General features: G+C 42.0%; 1 protein-coding gene across 6 annotated transcripts in view; it reads left to right on the forward strand.

Annotated features, from left to right (window-relative positions):
- The window catches only part of USP44 (ubiquitin specific peptidase 44), an 83,370-nt gene that overhangs the window by 13,538 nt on the left and 51,720 nt on the right, over window positions 1-18,112 (forward strand). For all 6 annotated transcript variants that reach the window (XM_029601587.1, XM_029601584.1, XM_029601581.1 and 3 more), the window contains exon 3: window positions 15,325-15,523. In XM_029601587.1, coding sequence (XP_029457447.1) covers window positions 15,325-15,523 — 199 coding nt within the window. The remainder of the gene's footprint in view (window positions 1-15,324; window positions 15,524-18,112) is intronic.

Genomic DNA, 18,112 nt, shown 5'->3' on the forward strand with positions numbered 1-18,112 from the left:
ACATACAAATCCCTATATACTAGTAAAATACCTTACTGATACATACAGTTCCAACCTTCACCAATTACAGAATAAAAAGACCACAGATTACAAATATAGAGAGACAAATGGGAATAGAATCCTCAAAAACCCATTCTGCATGCCATGTAAAACTGGAGAACTAGAAACAGAAATGCATTTCTTCCTGCATTAAGCAAATTACAAAGATAGTTTGGGGAATGTGCATTTCTTCTGACACATAATGGCTCTTGCACCCCTTGTCACTCTTCCTCCGTCTCCATCAACCTTCACTTCTCCCAATTACTCCTTTTCAATCATCTGCTCATACTTATGTCCCTCTCTACCCCCTCGTCCAGCTACCCTGGTCCCCTGTTTCCAATTCCTTCCTTCTCAGCAGCCCCACACTCCCTCTCCCTTACACTTCTGCTGCCAAGTATCTTCAACCTCCTTTTCCCTGCCCTCCACAGGGTGAAGAGATCAGCAGCAGCATCACTCCCAGACTCAGCAGGGAAAGATGAAGTTTGTGTCCCATTGGGGCCCAGAACAGCAGGAGTTGGCAATGTCTCACTCTAATTGGGGTGAAAGAGGAAACGGCCTACCCTCCTGGGCCAGAAAGAAGAGAAGGAAATGAGGAGCTTTCTTTTAGGCCCAATATATAAGATAAGTCAACCAACTCCCACCCAGGCTAAGGAGAAAGCTGGCTTTGTGACATACCTCACAGGACCTCGTGACACACCAGTATGTCCTGACACACCTGTTGAGAACCACTGCGCTAATATGCATCCTCTGAGGGGTGAAGGTAGAAATACATCTGAGATTTAAGATTTATATAACATTATAGCATACAGGATTGGCATTGTAATTATCTAATTAGCAAGTATTTCTCTGCATTCAGGCAGGCTGATCCTCACAAGTGGGTTGTGTGCACCTTTACCAGTAGATGGAGGCAGAGTAAAAAGTGACATCATGGACCTATAACCCTTCCCCGACAGCCCACCAATATTCTCTGTCTCCAGCAGATGGTGGACTTGCATTTCCCTACTGGGGATTGCTTGTAATATATATATATTTTTTTTTTTTTAAGAAAGAAACTTAATAGCACTGATTGAACTCCGGAGGTAATACCAGTGGATTTCTTCCTCAGTAGAGCACCTTTAGTTTAGCAGCCTTTCAATCAGGGTCTTAAAAATAAAAAAAATAAAAACTGGTTGAAGGATGAGGGAGGCTCGGTGATGAAGGCTTTCGCCCTCTCCCTTTGTAGCCGGAGACCCGGTTGTGCTCGCATCCTGGGAGGGCTGAGCTCACATTAAAAAAAAGAGGAGTAGGGAGGAGGTTTTCCCTATTCTTTCCTTACCGGGTCTTCTTCCCTCGGCGTAAGTGATCAGTGTCTTTCCTTTCTCCCTCTTGCTTCTGGGAAGTTTTAGTGAGGTGTGGAGGCAGCGCAACCTCGGCGGGTTGAGCAGCCTTTGGGCTAGGCCCTGCTCTTAGGCTTGAGTTTGAGCCACGTGGTGGACTGCGGCTGCGTTTTTGTGCACTTTCGTATGCGCCCTTTGCCGCTCGGTGGTTTAGTGACACCCACATGAGTGCCTGCTTGAGCGCATACTGTGCTTGTAACTTATTTTGGCACACAAGAAAATCATGGCAGTATGGCGCCAGTGACAAGTCTTAAGTGCGTAGCGTTATGATGTGCTTCCCATATATGGGCAATACAGCCAGGGAATTCTGGGAGTCTGCGTCAGAGCTGCCTGGATGCTCGACGTGATTTGCCTCAGACTGATTTTGCTGACGCTGGTCCATCCCTTCGGACAGGGGGCACTGGAGCTGAGGGTGACACAACGAGGGTGCCCTCTTCTTCAGTTAACCCTGTAACAGAGAGGTCTTCAGGGTATGTTTGTTCAGAAGATGTCAGATTGGGGCCTATGGGGCCTGTTATGGACCCATCCTCCTTTTCCTGGTTGGAATTTTTCCAGGGACTCCAGACCTTTCAAAAGAGAGGCCAATACCTTCGAACGTGGGGTCACGTTCTCAGGGTTACGAGTTGTCTGTCGTCACGTGCCACCACCGCAGTGAAGTGGTCCCTGAAGATGTTCAGGAGGATGTGGATGAGGATGACTCTGATGACAGTTCGGGTTTCTATCTTCTGGAAGAGAGGGAAATTCCCCCGGATTTAGAGCCACACAGAACTCTGCTCCATTTCTTTCATAGAGATGAATTGCCGGGTCTCTTATCTCGGATTCTGAAGATGCTTGGTGTGGCTGGCGGTGACTCCATTGGTGCGCAAAATTAAATCCTCTTTTGGTTACCCTATACAAAGCGTCATGTTTCTTTCCCCTCCTAGAGGCACTCCAGAAGCAAAATTTAAAGGGGGATGCGCTTTGACGGGTCTGTACCCCTTGGATCTGGCGGCAAGGGAGCAGTTGCATTTCCCGAAGGCAGATGCACCAATGTGTTCTGTGACAGACCTCTGTCCCGAAGACTGAAATTCACGGGGACTTGGCGTCCTAAAGAAAAAAAAGATACGTATACATTGTAGCACCACACCTGGGCACAGTGTTACCTCTAGCTTTACAATGACTCCTGATGAAGCAACTTTTGTTGCGAAACACCAGCCACTGTCGAGTCCTTAAGTTATCTATGGGAGCAGACAGGCTGTTTAAAAAAAATATTATTTTGCTATTTTGACACAAATTTAGAAGCACTTCGTGTTCCATCTTACCGCAAATGATTGAAATGACCGGACGGCTTTGATTTTCACAAAGCATGTTGTCAGGCTTGCTGTTGCGGTTTAGAGATATTAAAAAAAATATTAATTTTTTGATTGGTGATGGCTATTTTGAATTGTTTTGGCTGATTCCTTTTGTAAACTTTTGCACTTATGTGCAGGATCGATTTAGGCTCTTTGTGTTTAGTCTGTGACAAAGCAGACCGTGATTCCGGTGGAAGGAGGGGCAGCTCTAAAGGATGCTCAGGAAAGGAGAATTGAAGCTATTCTTAAGCAGGCCTTTGAGGCCTTGGCGATGAATTTGCAAATTGCCTCTTGTTGCTCCCTGGTGGCTCGGGCTAGTTTGCATCTCTCTCAGGAGACTGATGGAGCGGGTGCCGCCTTCTTGGCTGATGTGGGCTGTGACCTTGTTTCCCACTGCTGCCAGAGGGGTGACTTCCATGTTAGTGACTAGGTGTCAGCTGTGGCTGCAAAATTGGTCGGCAGACACAGTTTCCCTTTTATTTAAGGGTTCTCTTTTATTTAGCAGTGAGTTGGAGAAAATGGCAAATAGATGGGGGGGGAATCCCAGATTCCTCGTTTATCAGAAGACAAGAAACCAGTATTGCGTCCTTTTTGGGGCAAGAGGCTGCACTAGAGACTACAGCTGTTTTCATCCCTAAAGAGAATAGACTACCAGAGGTCACGACCTTGGTCCTTTTAGATCGGAAAGCCTCAGAAGAATGCGGGCTCTGGGAGCAGAGCACGTCAATCTTCATGGTAAAGGTGTGTTGACTCGCCTACTGGTGTAGGAGATAGGTGGGCGTCTATCTTGCTTTTATCAGAGATGGGTCCAGATCACGTCTGACCAATGGGTCCTGGAAGTGATACGAGAAGACTATGCTCTAGAGTTTCTTTGCATTTTTCCAAATACCTTTATGGTCTCTCCCTGCAACTCCCTACAGATGAGGGTAACAGTGGAAACTACCTTAAGAACGCTGTTGGACTTAAAAGCTGTAAATCTTGTTCCCAAATCTCAAGAAAATACGGGCTGCTATTCATTAATTTTGTCATACCCAAGAAAGGGGGATCTTTTTGGCCCATTCTGGACCTCAAAAGAGTCAATTGACATTTGCGGGTGTCTCATTTCCGTATGGAAACTCTGAGCTTTGTAATAATGGCAGTACAATTGGGAGTTTCTTATGTCTTTGGATCTGATGGAGGCATATCTGCATATTCCTATTTGCCGGGAACATCAACAGTTCCTGCGGTTTGCCGTTTTGGGACGTCTTTATCAGTTTCAGGCCCTGCCCTTGGGCTGGCCACTGTGCCCAGGATCATCTTCAAGGTCATGGTGATGGTAGCGGCGTTCTTGCGCAAAGACAAATCCTGGTTCACCTGTATCTAGATGACTGGTTTATTCGGGCCAAAAGCATGAAAGAGTCACCTGGCTTCACGCAAAGTTGTCTCATTATTGCAAGAGTTAGGCTGGAGGTGACTTTTGCCAAGAGCAGCTTACAGCCATCTCGGAGTATCTCTGCTACTGATGGGTTGTCCTCTCAGGCTGCCGCCCTGGAACGATCTGCTGCAGCAGGGACCCATTCTACATGACTATCCAGGTTAATTTTGTCTTATAGTTTGGCCCTTGAGGGCTCAGTTATTGAAACATGGTTATTCTGCTGCAGTGATTTCCACTTTTCTTCAAGCCAGAAAGTTTTCTACATCTCTTATTTTAGGGTTTGGAGAGTTGTTGAGGCCTGGTGTGAGGGGCAAGATTCTCAAGGTGGAAATTCCATTAATTTTGGAATTTTTGCAAAAATTAGCCTTTAGCACCTTAAAGGTTCAAGTGTCAGCTTTCGCTTGTTATAGGGGACGCATCGGTGGTGGGGCCTTTATCTTCCCATCCGTGTGTGCCCCTGATCTTGAAGGGAGTTGAGCATCTTCGTCCTCCCTTGCAGCTACCGGTACCTTTGTGGAACTTTAATCTGGACCTGGATTTCTTGGCGGGTCCTGCTTTTCAACCGCTACATAGCCTCTCCTTGAAGCTACTTACCTTGAAGACAGTTTTCTAGTAACAGTCTGTTCCACACATTGGGATTCCAAGCTACAGGCTCTTTCTTGCCACAAACTGTTTCTGCGTATGACTCCTGGGGCAGTACAGCTTCGGACTGTGCTTTCTTTTTTACCAAAAGTAGTTTTGGAGTTTCATTTGCATCGGCCTCTGCCCATGCTGGACAGGAATAGAGATGAGTTAGCATTTTATTTTGCATTCCTTGGATGTCAAGTGGCATCTGGTGCGGTACTTGGAGGTTACTAAACCTGTTGGGAGGTCTGATTGACTGTTTGTGCTCCATGGTGGAGGCAAACAGGGTAAACCGGTGACACAGGCAAATAAAGCAGATGTAGTGGCCCCAAAACTCAGCATATAATTCATCCCTCCTCACAGCACTGGTCACACATTGGGTTAAGAACTCTAAAAAGTTCGTCATTGAGAGCGTACCTGGCACACACATAAATCAACCAAAAATAAGAATAAATAGGCCATTGCTAATAAATTCTACTAGTGTGAACTTATTTCCCCAAAGAAAACACTTTCACTTAAAATTAAAACTGCTGAAAACCAGCCCAAACAACTAAGAACATTGCTCAGCTTGCTAACAAACCTACTTCTCGCCCTTTTGTTAACTTTCTGTTCAGTTTTGCTTCCCTTTCTCTCTCTTAAGCTTATGTTGATTTGTAATAACTTTCCATTATCTGAGATTAATCTGTCTTCTACCCCAAGTTTGCCATTTTCTTTATCGAGTTATGCATTTTCTTCTTTTAATCAAACAGCAACAGGTGTAGTTATTAGCTTCCTTCACTTTAGAATATCTCAACTAGATCCTATGCTTTCTAAGCTATTGAAAAACACTACTTTTGGTCTAGCAAAATCAGTTTCCACTATTGTCAACACTTCATTATCATGTGCAGCTTACTTAAGCAACTAAAGTCTGCCAGTTTGACCATTTCTAAAGGAGGAATCTTTAGACTGCTGTTTTGTCAAACTGTAGACCCATTTCAAATCTCCCTTGGCAAAGTTCACGGAGGCACCCCCTGCCACTTTTTGAGACCTTGGGCAAGTCACTTCACTCTCCATTGCCTCAGGTACAAACTTAGGACCTTTTACTAAGCATTTTTTTTCATAGACACAGAATGGGAGAAAAGCCTTAGTAAATCAGACTTTTAGATTGTGAGCCCTCTGGAGACACTTACAGTACCTGAATGTAATCTGCTTTGAAGTGCTGAAAAGCAGAATAAAAAAAAAAACCCAAAAGTGATTGTTAAAACAAATGTTCTACACTTTCCTTAAGGGTCACAGCAGGGAATCAGTTCTCTCTCTCACCAATGACATTAGATTTCAGGCTGATAATGGGAAAGATGCCTTCATTGTCTTTTGAGAGACAAATGTAGTGCTCGACACCATTAATCATAACTTCCTCAATTTAGTTTAATTTATTTCATAGAATAGAGATTCCTTTTGAAGCTGGTAATGAAGCTTAATGTAATTTTTGTTTTTATGGTGTTTTTATTATTTTGACATTGGTCTTATTTTGTTTTATATATTTAATGTATGTTACATTGTAAACCACCCAGAAATGTTGATGGGTGGTATAGACATTTTATAAATAAATTGGCTTAAAGAGACGGGGCTTATGGACAGGGCTCAGAGCTGGTTGGTTTCTTATCTTACTAAACATTTCTTTTTTCAAGTGGAATGGGAGGAACTTTCTGATCTCATGCCTCTTCCATCTGATGTACCACAGGAGTCCACCCTTACCCCTTTTCTCTTTAATATCTTTGTCACTGCTACCTACACTGATCCAGGGTTGTGGCCTTGGACCAGTTTATGGAGATGATATTCAAATTGCAACCTTTTATAACACCACATCCTCATTTTATTCCATAATTTGAATCACTGCCTAGATCTGGAAGCCCGGGGTGGTCAACTCTGGTCCTTGAGAGCCACAACAGGTCTGGTTTTCAGGATATCCACAACTAATATGCGTGAGATAAACTAGTGTACAATGGAGGCAGCACATGCAAATCTATTCCATGCATATTCATTGTGGATATCCTGACAACCTGGCCTGTTTGTGGCTCTAGGACCAGAGTTGGCTACTCTTGTGGCAGCCGATTAACTATCTGAACGGAGGCTGAAGGTAAATCCGGATAAATCTGAAACCCTGTTGATTAGCCAAAAATCCTCCACCCAGTCCTCACTGATGCTTGGTACTCTGTCTTTGAAAAACGTTTTATCTGTTAGGAGTTCAACTTGATTCTAAACTCTCCATGGTACATTACATTTCTAATATTCACAAATCCTTTTTTCTTAGATTTATCTGTCATTTAAGGCCCTTACTTGATTCTCAAATTTTTAATACACAAGGTCATATCAAGGTTGCTTATTGTAATTTGTGTGTCTTAAGGTTTTGTCTTGTGTATTAATAGTAATAACCATATCGGATCATACCGATCCAATATGGTTATTACTATGAAGGTCGGTATAAAAAAGTGTTAAATAAAATAAATTGTGTGTATAGATTTATGAATGAAACAAGCTGACTCCTGTAATTCCTGTATTCTTCTATCACAACTAAAGCACCAACATTATTTCAAAACACTGCTGCCAAGGTCATTTTGGGGTTAAAAATTGTGCTCATTTGTCATATATGATTTAAGGCCCTGTGTTTAACTTTTCATGCTCTTCACTCTGGGCTTCCGTCTTACTTATTCAAACTTGATTCTTACTGCCAGATCCATTCCCTTCATTCTCAGAAAGGCCTTCTCCAGCTTTCTTCCTTATCAGTTATTTGACCTGACCTACTCAAGAAACCTCTTTTAGCTATCAAGCTCCATTTCTCTAGAATATTTTACCTCGTGCTTTAAGGGCTGAGACAAAAACTATCTGAAATTTAGGAGGACCGGAAAAAGCGTGGTTAAGTAATCAAGATTTACCTAGGCAGTTTGATTTTGTGCAGTTGAGATACCATCTATTTGGCCAGCTTGTGTTAATTTGTGTCTATTATGGTTTTGTCTTGTGTGTGCATATTTTTATTATGAATAAAACAAGCTAACTCCTGTAATTCTGCACCAGAATGAGGGGGAGTGGGGGGGGGGGGGGGGGGGGCAGAAAATCTGCAATGCATAGTTGCAGAGAATTTCCCCAGGAGTACAAAAGGAGAAATTACAACTTACCTGATGATGATTTTCTTTCCTCTAATGAATGCAGGCCAAGCCCCACAAGTGGGTTGTACATCTCTACTAGCAGATGGAGATGGAATAAAAGCTGACATCAAGGACATATAGCCCACCAGTATTCTCTGAAAAAGCCAAACCTAAAAGAAGTTGGCCGTTAAGGCAAAAACTCACAATAAAAACTTTTAAAAATATAGCCAAAGCAGAAAGCCTGCAATGGAGTCGGTTGGACGGTTAGGTGATCGAGGGTTAAAGGGGCACTTAGGGAAGATAAGGCCATCATGGAAAGATTAAACAATTTCTTTGCTTCGGTGTTTACTGAAGAGGATGGTAGGGAGATACCAGTTCCAGAGACTGTTTTCAAAGGTGATGATTCAGATGAACTGAAAGATGTGGTAGGCCAGATTGACAAACTGAAGAGTAGTAAATCACCTGGACCAGATGGTATAAACCCCAGGATTCTGAAAGAACTAAAAAATGAAATTTCAGACCTATTTCAGTTAATTTGCAATCTATCATTTAAATCTGTTGTACCTGAAGATTGTAAGATGGCCAATGTAACCCCGATTATTTAAAAGGGCTCCAGGGGTGATCTGGGAAACTATAGACTGGTGAGTCTTACTTTAGTGCCAGGAAAAATCGTGGAAACTGTTATAAAGAATAAAATCACAAAACATTTAGATAGACATGGTTTAATGGGACATAGCCAGCATGGACTTACCTAAGTAAAGTCTTGCCTCACAAATCTCCTCCATTTTTTTTTTTTTTTGAAAGGGTAAATAGAAATGTTGACAAAGGTGAACCTGTAGATGTGATATATTTGGATTTTCAGAAGGCATTTGACAAAGTCCCGCATGAAAGGCTTCTGAGGAAACTAAAAAGTCATAGGATAGGAGGCAGTGTCCTTTTGTGGATTGCAAGCTGGTTAAAAGACAGGAAACAGAGTAGGATTAAATGGTCTGTTTTCACAGTGGAAAAAGGTAACATTGGAGTGCCTCAGGGATCTGTACTTGGTCTGGTGTTTTTCAATATATTTATAAATGATCTGGAAAGGGGAACAACAAGTAAGGATAAAATTTGCAGATGACACAAAATTATGCAGAGTAGTTAAATATCAAGTGGATTGTGATAAATTGCAGGAGGATCTTTAGAGACTGAAAGAGTGGGCTTCCAAATGGCAGATGAAATTTAACTTGGACAAGTGCAAAGTGATACATATAGGGAAAAATAACCCTTGATGTAGTTACATGGTGTTAGGATCTATCTTAGGATTTACCACCCAGGAAAGAGATCTAGGTGTCATAGTGGATAATAAATTGAAATAGTCTGCTCAGTGTGCTGTGGTGATCAAAAAAGCAAACAATATTAGGAATTATTATAATACCTTTGTATTGCTCCATGGTGGGACTGCATCTTGAATATGGTGTGCAGTTCTGGTCGCCGCATCTCAAAAAAAGATATAGTTACACTAGAGAAGGGTGACTAAAATAAGGGGCGTGGAACGGATGCCCTATGAGGAAAGGCTAAAGAGGTTAGGGCTGTTCAGTTTGGAGACCAGATGACTGAAGTGGGATATGATAAGAGGTCTACAAAATCATGAAAGGACTTGAACAAGTTAATGTATATTGGTTATTTACTCTCAGATAATAGAAGGATTAAGGGGCACTCCATGAAGTTAGCAAGTAGCTCATTTAAAACAAATTGAAGACAATTCTTTTTTACTCAGCACATAGTTAAGCTCTGGAATTCATTGCCAGAGGATGTGGTTAAAGCAGTTAGTGTAGCTGGGTTTAAAAAAGGTTTGGATAAGTTCCTAGAGGAAAAATCCATAAACTATTAATTATTATTAAGCAGTAGTAGCTTGAGATGTATTTAATGTTTGGGTACTTGCCAGGTACTTGTGACTTGGATTGGCCACCGTTGGAAACAGGATACTGTGCTTGATAGACCTTTGGTCTGACCCAGTATGGTAATTCTTATGTTCTTATGAAAACAAACTGATTATAATTGAACATAATTATTAACACTCGACCACTCATGCTTCTAACCAACAGCGAACACTGAGCTCAGACTTAAGAATTAACCTTCGCTAAACTGAGGGTCTGGTTAAGACACTTATCAGTACCCCGAGTAGCAGGCATAACACAGGGTGAAGAGATCAGCAGCAGCATCACTCCCAGACTCAGCAGGGAAAGATGAAGTTTGTGTCCCATTGGAGCCCAGAACAGCAGGAGTTGGCAATGTCTCTCTGATCTGGGTGAAAGAGGAAACAGCTTATCCTCCTGGGCCTGAAAGAAGAGAAGGAAATGAGAGGAGCTTTCTTTCAGGCCCAATATAAGAGAAGTCAACCAATTCCCACCCAGGCTGATAAGGAGGCAGCTTTTGAGAACCACTAAAATAACCTATAGTGCATAACTGGTTTCAGTGATTTAAAAAAAAAAAAACCTAACCAGATTTAAAATTCTGAATCATGTAATGTAAAATTAGCAACTTATCGCAAATGGCATTTATTTATTTTATTTATTTAAAAGCTTTTCTATACCATTCTTAAGTTAAATCACCATCACAACGATTTACAAAAAGGCACAAAAGGCTATTCAAGGTTAATTGGTATAGATTACAAGTTATACATGTGCCAACATGGAACGGTAACATAATTTTAATAATAGAGCTATGAGATAAATTTTAAATGTTGGTTGAAAAACTGCTAAAACGGTTCAGGTTTAGTGTTAATATGTGTTTTGTGATGTTTAAAGAAGAAACTGATTACTTAGCTTTTACTTGTTTTCCTCCTCTTTGTCTTTGTAAAAAGCTTGTTTGAAAAGCCAGGTTTTTAAATTAGTTTTAAATAGCTTCAGGTTACTTTGCAATCTGAGTTCGAGTGGCATGGAGTTCCATAGAACAGGTCTAGCCAGCGACAGAACTCTCTCCCTTACTTGAGTAAGGCACGCTGATTTAACAGAGGGGACAGTTAGTAGTGCTTTATTAGCTGATCTTAGGTTTCTGTGTGGTACGTGTACTCGAAGTGCTGTGTTAAGCCAGTCTGCCTTTTCATTGTGGAATAGTTTATGAATTATACACAGTGCTTTGTATTGTATTCTTTGTTCGATAGGTAGCCAGTGTAAATCAGCAAGTGTTCCTGTGATGTGGTTTCTTTTTTTGCCTGTCAATATTCTCACAGTGGAATTTTGTAGTATTTGGAGCAGTCTAATGGTAATTTGAGGTAATCCTAATAGCAGGGAGTTACAGTAGTCTGTGCTTGCGAATATCATTGCTTGTAGAACTGTGCGGAAATTGTTCAGAGTTAGTAAGGGTTTCAGTTTGAGGACCATTAGTTTGGCGTAACCTTTTAGTTTCTGTGAAATGTGTTTCATGTTTAGTTCTGGGTCAATTATTACTCCTAGGTTCCGTACTTTCATGGCTAAATCAACCATTTGATTATTTTTATTTGTTATTGAGGGCTGGATAGGGTGAATTTTTTTTGTTCCAGGTGTAAGAATTCTGTTTTGTCAATATTTATTACTAGCTCCATTTTGTTTAGTAGCTGTTTCAATATTTCAAGATACATATTGGCTAGTTTCATTGTTTCTTCAATGGTGTTTGTGATGGGTAGTAATAGTTGTATGTCGTCTGCATATATGTAGTGTGTGATTCAGAGTCCTGCGAGTAGATGGCATATTGGGAGAAAGTAAATGTTAAAAAGTGTGGCGGACAGGGCTGATCCTTGTGGGACTCCTATTTGTAGCTTAACATTTTCAGATAGGGAGTTTTTGACTTGTAGTTGAAAAGGTCTATTGCTTAGATATGTCTCAAACCAGGTTATTGTTTTGTTGATGAGTCCTATTTCTTTTAATCTAAGTATTTTATGGTTCACGGTGTCAAATGCTGCTGAGAGATCTAATAGAACCAGGATGTAGTGTGTTCCTGTGTCAAAGCCTCTTAATATATTGTCTGTTAGTGCTAATAGTAAAACAGTGTTGTGCAGGATATAGTATGTTATTACTTTCTAAGTGCTCTGTTAGTTGTTCTTGGACAGTTTTTTCAATAAGTTTGGCTATTAATGGTATATTTCCCTTTACCTTCTGCCGCCTCTACTAGTGTTAAACATGGAAGACAAAGCAATGCTTCATTGCTGGAACTCTGTGCCGCCTTAAGATCTTTTTTGACCTCCCTATCCATAGTGACCGTGCCCAGTCGCACAACTAATTTTTTTTTCACCCCTTCCCACTCTCCAGCAACTTTCCCCGTAGACATGATGGCCACTGATATTACCAGCCAGGCACTATCCCACCTTACAAAATCTCCCAGGAATGACCCCCCCACCTGTAAAACTCGCCCTTTAAGCAAACCACCGGGTGGTGTTTCAGTTGGAAGATAAAGGGGCCCAGCCAAGATGGAAGTCACCAGGTAGGGCTGTAGGTCTGATTGTGGGCCAGATGACCCTTAATCCATCTGTGCTATTTCAAATCAAATGTACTTTTATATGAAAAAATGTTCAGTATGTGATATTTACTTTAGTCTCTGCCATTATAGCATTAGTAAAATATTTTCCTAACCTTTGCGTTCTCATTTTTCTCTTACCTTTTACTTGGATTCACATTTCCCTTTTTATCCAGTCATCTTTTCTTGGCTTATCTCAGTCTGGCTTCCTTTATTTCATCTGCATTATGGATTCTGTTGTACTCCAGACAGTACCTCTCTCTATCATACTTTATACTGCTTTCCCCCTATTGCTTTTGACCTTTCATCCTCCTTGCTTCTCTCTTCTTTCCTGCCTGTTTGCTGCCAAGGTCTGTATTCTGCTATTTTCTCCCCCTCTGTGTCTTCTCTTTTGTCTCATCATTTTATTTATTTAAAAATTATTTTTAGCCTGTGCCCTTCAGCGTTCGGGATGGGTTACAAAGAACATACAAAATGAACTGATATACAGGTCTGTGTGTTTTGCCTTTCCCATGTTTTTTTTCTTCACAGGTTATTTGACATACATATTTTGTTGCTTAGCTCTGTTTATGCATGTTATCTTTTTCTGTTGTAGTTTTTCCAGTTTTTCATTTGGCTGCATTCAATCCCTTTTGGTTCCCTCATGTTTTCATCTGCAGCTCCTGGTGCTTGTGCTTTTCTTATTGTGCCACCAGTAGAAGCCAGTGAAACTAGCCCAGTGGCACCATGATAATTTAGTGAGTGTCAGGACCTGCAGGAGAAAGCTGGAATAGAAACTTTTTGGGTGTTTGCACCCTCATGGTCCTTGGAAACCAAAATCCTGCCTCATTCTGGAGAAGCCAAAGAAAATCCCTATGGCTTCTCTGGCCTGCTGGGAATTTGCTGAATGGTTTCCCTGTGGCAAAAGGAGCATTGTACACACCTTGGAGAAAAGCATCTTTTAAATGAAGATATTCTTCCTCCTAATTTTCTTACCTGCCCTTTAATGCCTTCCTGAGTTTTGTACCTGGATCCTCTATGGTAGGCTCACTGGGCTATTGAACTATGCTAAGCTTTTCTAATGTTTTTCCAAGCCTGTTATATGTCTAAGCTAGAGTGGTTAATTGGGTTCAGCTTTCGGTGTTTGATTCTAAGTCTGACAGTATAGGCTATCAATTAACTGTCTTTGCTTATCTCTTTTACAGTTAAATTTCCCATAGATGCACATCTGATATATTAGCCATGTCTGTAGTGTATGGTCTTCTTAATGGCCATCCACCAAAGACCTATTTCTTTCCATTTACTGATTACATTTCAATGCTTGTAAACTACAGGGGCCAAGTTTAAGCAATGTACAGATGAAAAGATTGCTGCATGGTTTGCCTCTCATATATCTCCGATCTGGTATTTATTCCCAGCCCTCAAGGGCTGCAAACAGGTTGGATTTTCTGATATCCCTAATGATATGCATGAAAGAGATTTGCATACAATGGAGGCAGTATGCATGCAGACATATTCTATGAATATTTGTTAGGAATATATTGAAAATCTGATGTGTGTGTGGCCCTCAAAGGCTGGGAGTGAATGCCACCTTTCACCATGTGGGCTCTTGAGCTACTGACCTGGGCAGGGGTTCTTGACGTAGGCCTTCCAGGTTTTCAGGGTATCCATAGTGAATATGCATGAGAGATTTGCATACAGATAGGTCTCATGCATATTCACTATGGATACCCTGAAAACTTGACTGGCTTTGGACAGGGCTGAGACTGCCTGGGCTTGGATATGGCGTCAACCTAGGATCTTTGAAGTGTCCAGTCCTCCTCACGCTTGTAAGAAGCAGCTCACTTGTTCAGATACCCATGCTAATGGTATATGGTGTTTCTGAGAGGAAAAAATGTATGGTTAAAGTGGTGTTCAATGGATTTTCTTTTTTCCTTGTAGGGCTCATTTTAATTAGATTATTCTTTGGCAGGTAATTGATTTTTAGAACCACTTCTGGACAAGATTGTAAAGGACCTTGCTGAATGAAAAAGCTTTACTTTCCTAGGAGAGGCAGAACAACTTTCAGGCACTGTAGTTTTAAGAGTTAGAGAAACCAAACTTGTCACAGTTCTTTCCAGAGGCAGACTAGTTAGGCAGGGTTTGGAAGGAAGATTGGATTGTTTTTCTTCAGACAAGCATGTTTTAAATGGGATGATAAGCAAGGGTGGAAAAATATTTAGAAAACCTGGGTACTGGCCAAACTATTTAGGAGTGAAAGGGGAAATATTTTGTCGTCTTTTACTTTTTTTTTGTTCTCTTTCTGGATAGGGGAGGCTTTTTTTTTTTGCACTTGGTTTGCTTTTCTTTGCTTTCTTACCCATCTCCCTGGTCTTTTTTCCACCTCTCATTTTAGCTGTCTTCCCTCCTTTTCATTCTCCCTATGACCTTAACTCTGGCTTCCTTCCCCCACAGACTCTTTTCTTTACCTTCCCCTGCTCTGAGGAATTAAATTTAGGTTGATTAGGCGCCTGGGAATTTTCCACCCTTGATAAGGCTGTGATAGTTGTAGTCTCTGAAAATAAGGTTTGTCAGTTCAAGGCCCACAAAAGAGAAGGCAAAAACAGCCACTGTACAGTTCACCATTCATCATCTGACAGACATTGAAGCTGCTGTTCCATTTCCTCCTCACAAAGTGTGTTCGAAGATAGAGTAAAAAATATAATTGGGATGTATATGCCACAATTTCAGTAGCAAAGTAGGAAGTTTATATTCCACTGGAAGAATGTTATGTTCCTAGTGCACTGTCAAAGGTAAAAAGCTTTAGAGTAAATTTAAGGATTTATTATAATAATTTTCCACAAAGAGATCTGTTTTCCTTTGTAGCCGACGTAGTTCACTATTAATAGAATTGAATGATGGGTATGTGTTTGTATGAAGATTTTATATTTTGTCAATGAAAGAGCCTAACAAAATCTTTTATTTGGCAGGTTACATGTCTTGCATGTGACAATAAATCTAATACAATAGAACCCTTCTGGGACCTGTCACTAGAGTTTCCTGAAAGATACCACTGCAATGGGAGGGAGACTGCATCCCATCATCCTTGCTTATTGACGGAAATGTTGGCCAAGTTCACGGAGACTGAGGCTTTAGAAGGGAAGATTTATGCATGCGATCAGTGCAACAGTGAGTAAAGGCAGTATGTACCCAGACATATATGTATGTTCTGCAAGAAAAACTTGAACTGCATGAATACAACTAAAGGGAAACTGTAAATAACTGGAAAGGAAATGGAACTGTATTGTTCTAGACCTGAAGAATTTCAACATTTCCAGGATGCATGCTAGAAATTTATGCATGACTAATTTTATCTTGCTTGTGTGAAGGCTCATGTCAGTTTTTCTTCCTCCTTGAGCATTTTACACAGTGCATAGAGCTGATAATTTACTTAGAATGATCACTAAGGGCAAATAATTTTCTTGATGGCATGTTTAACCTATAAATATATCCAAATGAGAGAAAAAGAGTGTTTTGGAATACGCATATGCTAGATGGGAAAGATGTTTGGTGGTAAACAATGACAAATGTACATCATCCAACTTGTATCACTTCCTGCAATTTGGAGTGCATCTATTTTTATTGTACCTTCTATCAAATCATAGTAATCTGGGCATCTCAAGTTTTGTCTTTACTACCTGGGAAGGACTAAAATGACACCAAGATGTTTACAGAAAATGCAGTTCACTGGGCATCAAGTGATCTGTTTAAGGCAGTGTTTCTTAAATGCAGCCATCACAGATGGAGTCATTTAAGTTAGCACAGTGTATTAGAAAAAAAATACAAACCATTTTTTGTGTGAACTCCTCGTTTAGGGTGTGATTTGTCATAGGAAATGTAGCCCCATGAATTGCAAGTATAGGTAACATTGAAATGCCTCTTTTTAGGAGGAGATCAAAGTGTAAACTTGTTTATCTGAGTAGGAAACTGTATTTGAATACTTTAAACAATTTTTAGCAGCAAAATTGCATGGGTTGCCAGTTCTAATGTATTCTCAACTGTGGTTGTAGTTTCCCCTCTTTATGTGTAATCCTTTTTACTATCTACCAATTTAATGTTGAATGTAACGTTATTTGTGTGTGATTCTTTGAGAAAATGAAAAGTATTATTTAAAATAGCTTGAGGAGAGTAGGATTTGAACATGAAACAATCCTTTTAGTTTAGCATTTTGTGGTGATACATGCGTTTGCATTGTATCAGTACTGAACTAGGCCTTCAAACGTTCTATTCTACACTCACTTCAGTCCATCCTGTGGATAGAGTATTCTGATGGATATAATAGTTCCCAAAGGACAAGCAGGATGGTAGTCCTCACATGTGGGTGACATCATCGGATAGAGCCCGGCATGGAAAACTTTTGTCAAAGTTTCTAGAAACTTGACAGGCACACTGAGCATGTCCAGCATGTTGCTAATCATGCGGGATCCTTCTTCGGTTTCTTCTTTTCCGCGGAGCTGTCTCCTTGTGGTTTTGGAGCTCGTGCTTCTTTTTTTGATATTTTACTACTACAAAGTGATTTTCTTCGCCTTCCACGCATCGTGTAGGGTCCCTCAACCTTCTTGGCCTCCTGTCGGTAAGTTTTTGGGTCACCGTGCTAGATTGCCAACGGCATCTCCTCTTGGTACTTGCTGACCATCGACTGCGCATCGCGCTCTTTTTCCTGTGGCATCTACCGGCTTCCCCAGTGCCCTCAGACTATGTCCATCATGGATCCCCCACGAGGACTGTGTCCTCTGCCTGGGAGCTTCCCATGATGTCAGTGTCTGCGATCTCTGTGCCCAGATGACCCCTAAGGGTCATCGGGCCCATCTCGACAAAATGGGAAAAACACTTCGGGTCCAAGCGGTTGAAGCTATCCTCGTCGGGAGCTTCCACCCCACTTGGTAAGGAGCCCCCAGCTCTGTCTGGTTCTTCTGCCCCGGTCCTCTTGGGTCCTGAGCTCGGTGTGGGGGACCGACTGTTGTCCCTGTCATCCCGTTCCCATCGGGCTCCTGGATGTCTGCATCGGGCAAGGATCACGGTGATCATGGAGAAAGGTCCAAAAAGCACCGGCATCGATCATCTTTGGCTTCCAAACCAGACCGTGAGAAGGCATCAACCTCTGTGCCTCCCACGAAGCAGTCGAGGGTGGAGGAGGCCATTCCCTCACTCTACCGAGGCCTCCAGGCAGCCTCCACTGGTACCAGTGGAGGGCTTGGTTCCCCTTCAGCCAGGGGATACACTGATTCCGCCAGCTCCTCCTCAGCCCATTTTATCCTCGCAGGCTTTTGAGGAAGAGCTAGAGAGGCGTGTGCAGCTGGCGGTTGCCAGGCCCTGCAAGGCCTTGAGTCTCCAGGTACTGCTTCTGCCACAAGAGCCTGCTCCACCGGTGCTTGCAGCGGCTCAACATGCTGCTTGGTGTACTACCCATGCAGCCGGCTCCGGTGGCCCAAGCCCCTCAACGGCCTCTGGGTGCACCACTGCCATCGCCACCGGCCTTCATACCATTGAGCGCTTCCTCTGGGGAGGAAAGGCCAATGGGCATGATGGCGGGCTGGAGACATGCGGTGCCACCTCACTCTCTAGCTCTCCCAGGGCCCTCTGGGTCGATCCCACAGATTCCTTCGGTACCCCTGATCTCGCTATCACCATCAGATCCCTCGCAGATGCAAGGCCCTCAGATGCCTCCAGTGCCTCTCTTGGTACCTTTGAGGACCAGGCCGTGCACACAGATGGGCC

Source organism: Rhinatrema bivittatum, chromosome 4 (assembly GCF_901001135.1).
Source record: "Rhinatrema bivittatum chromosome 4, aRhiBiv1.1, whole genome shotgun sequence".
Taxonomy (NCBI): Eukaryota; Metazoa; Chordata; class Amphibia; order Gymnophiona; family Rhinatrematidae; genus Rhinatrema; species Rhinatrema bivittatum.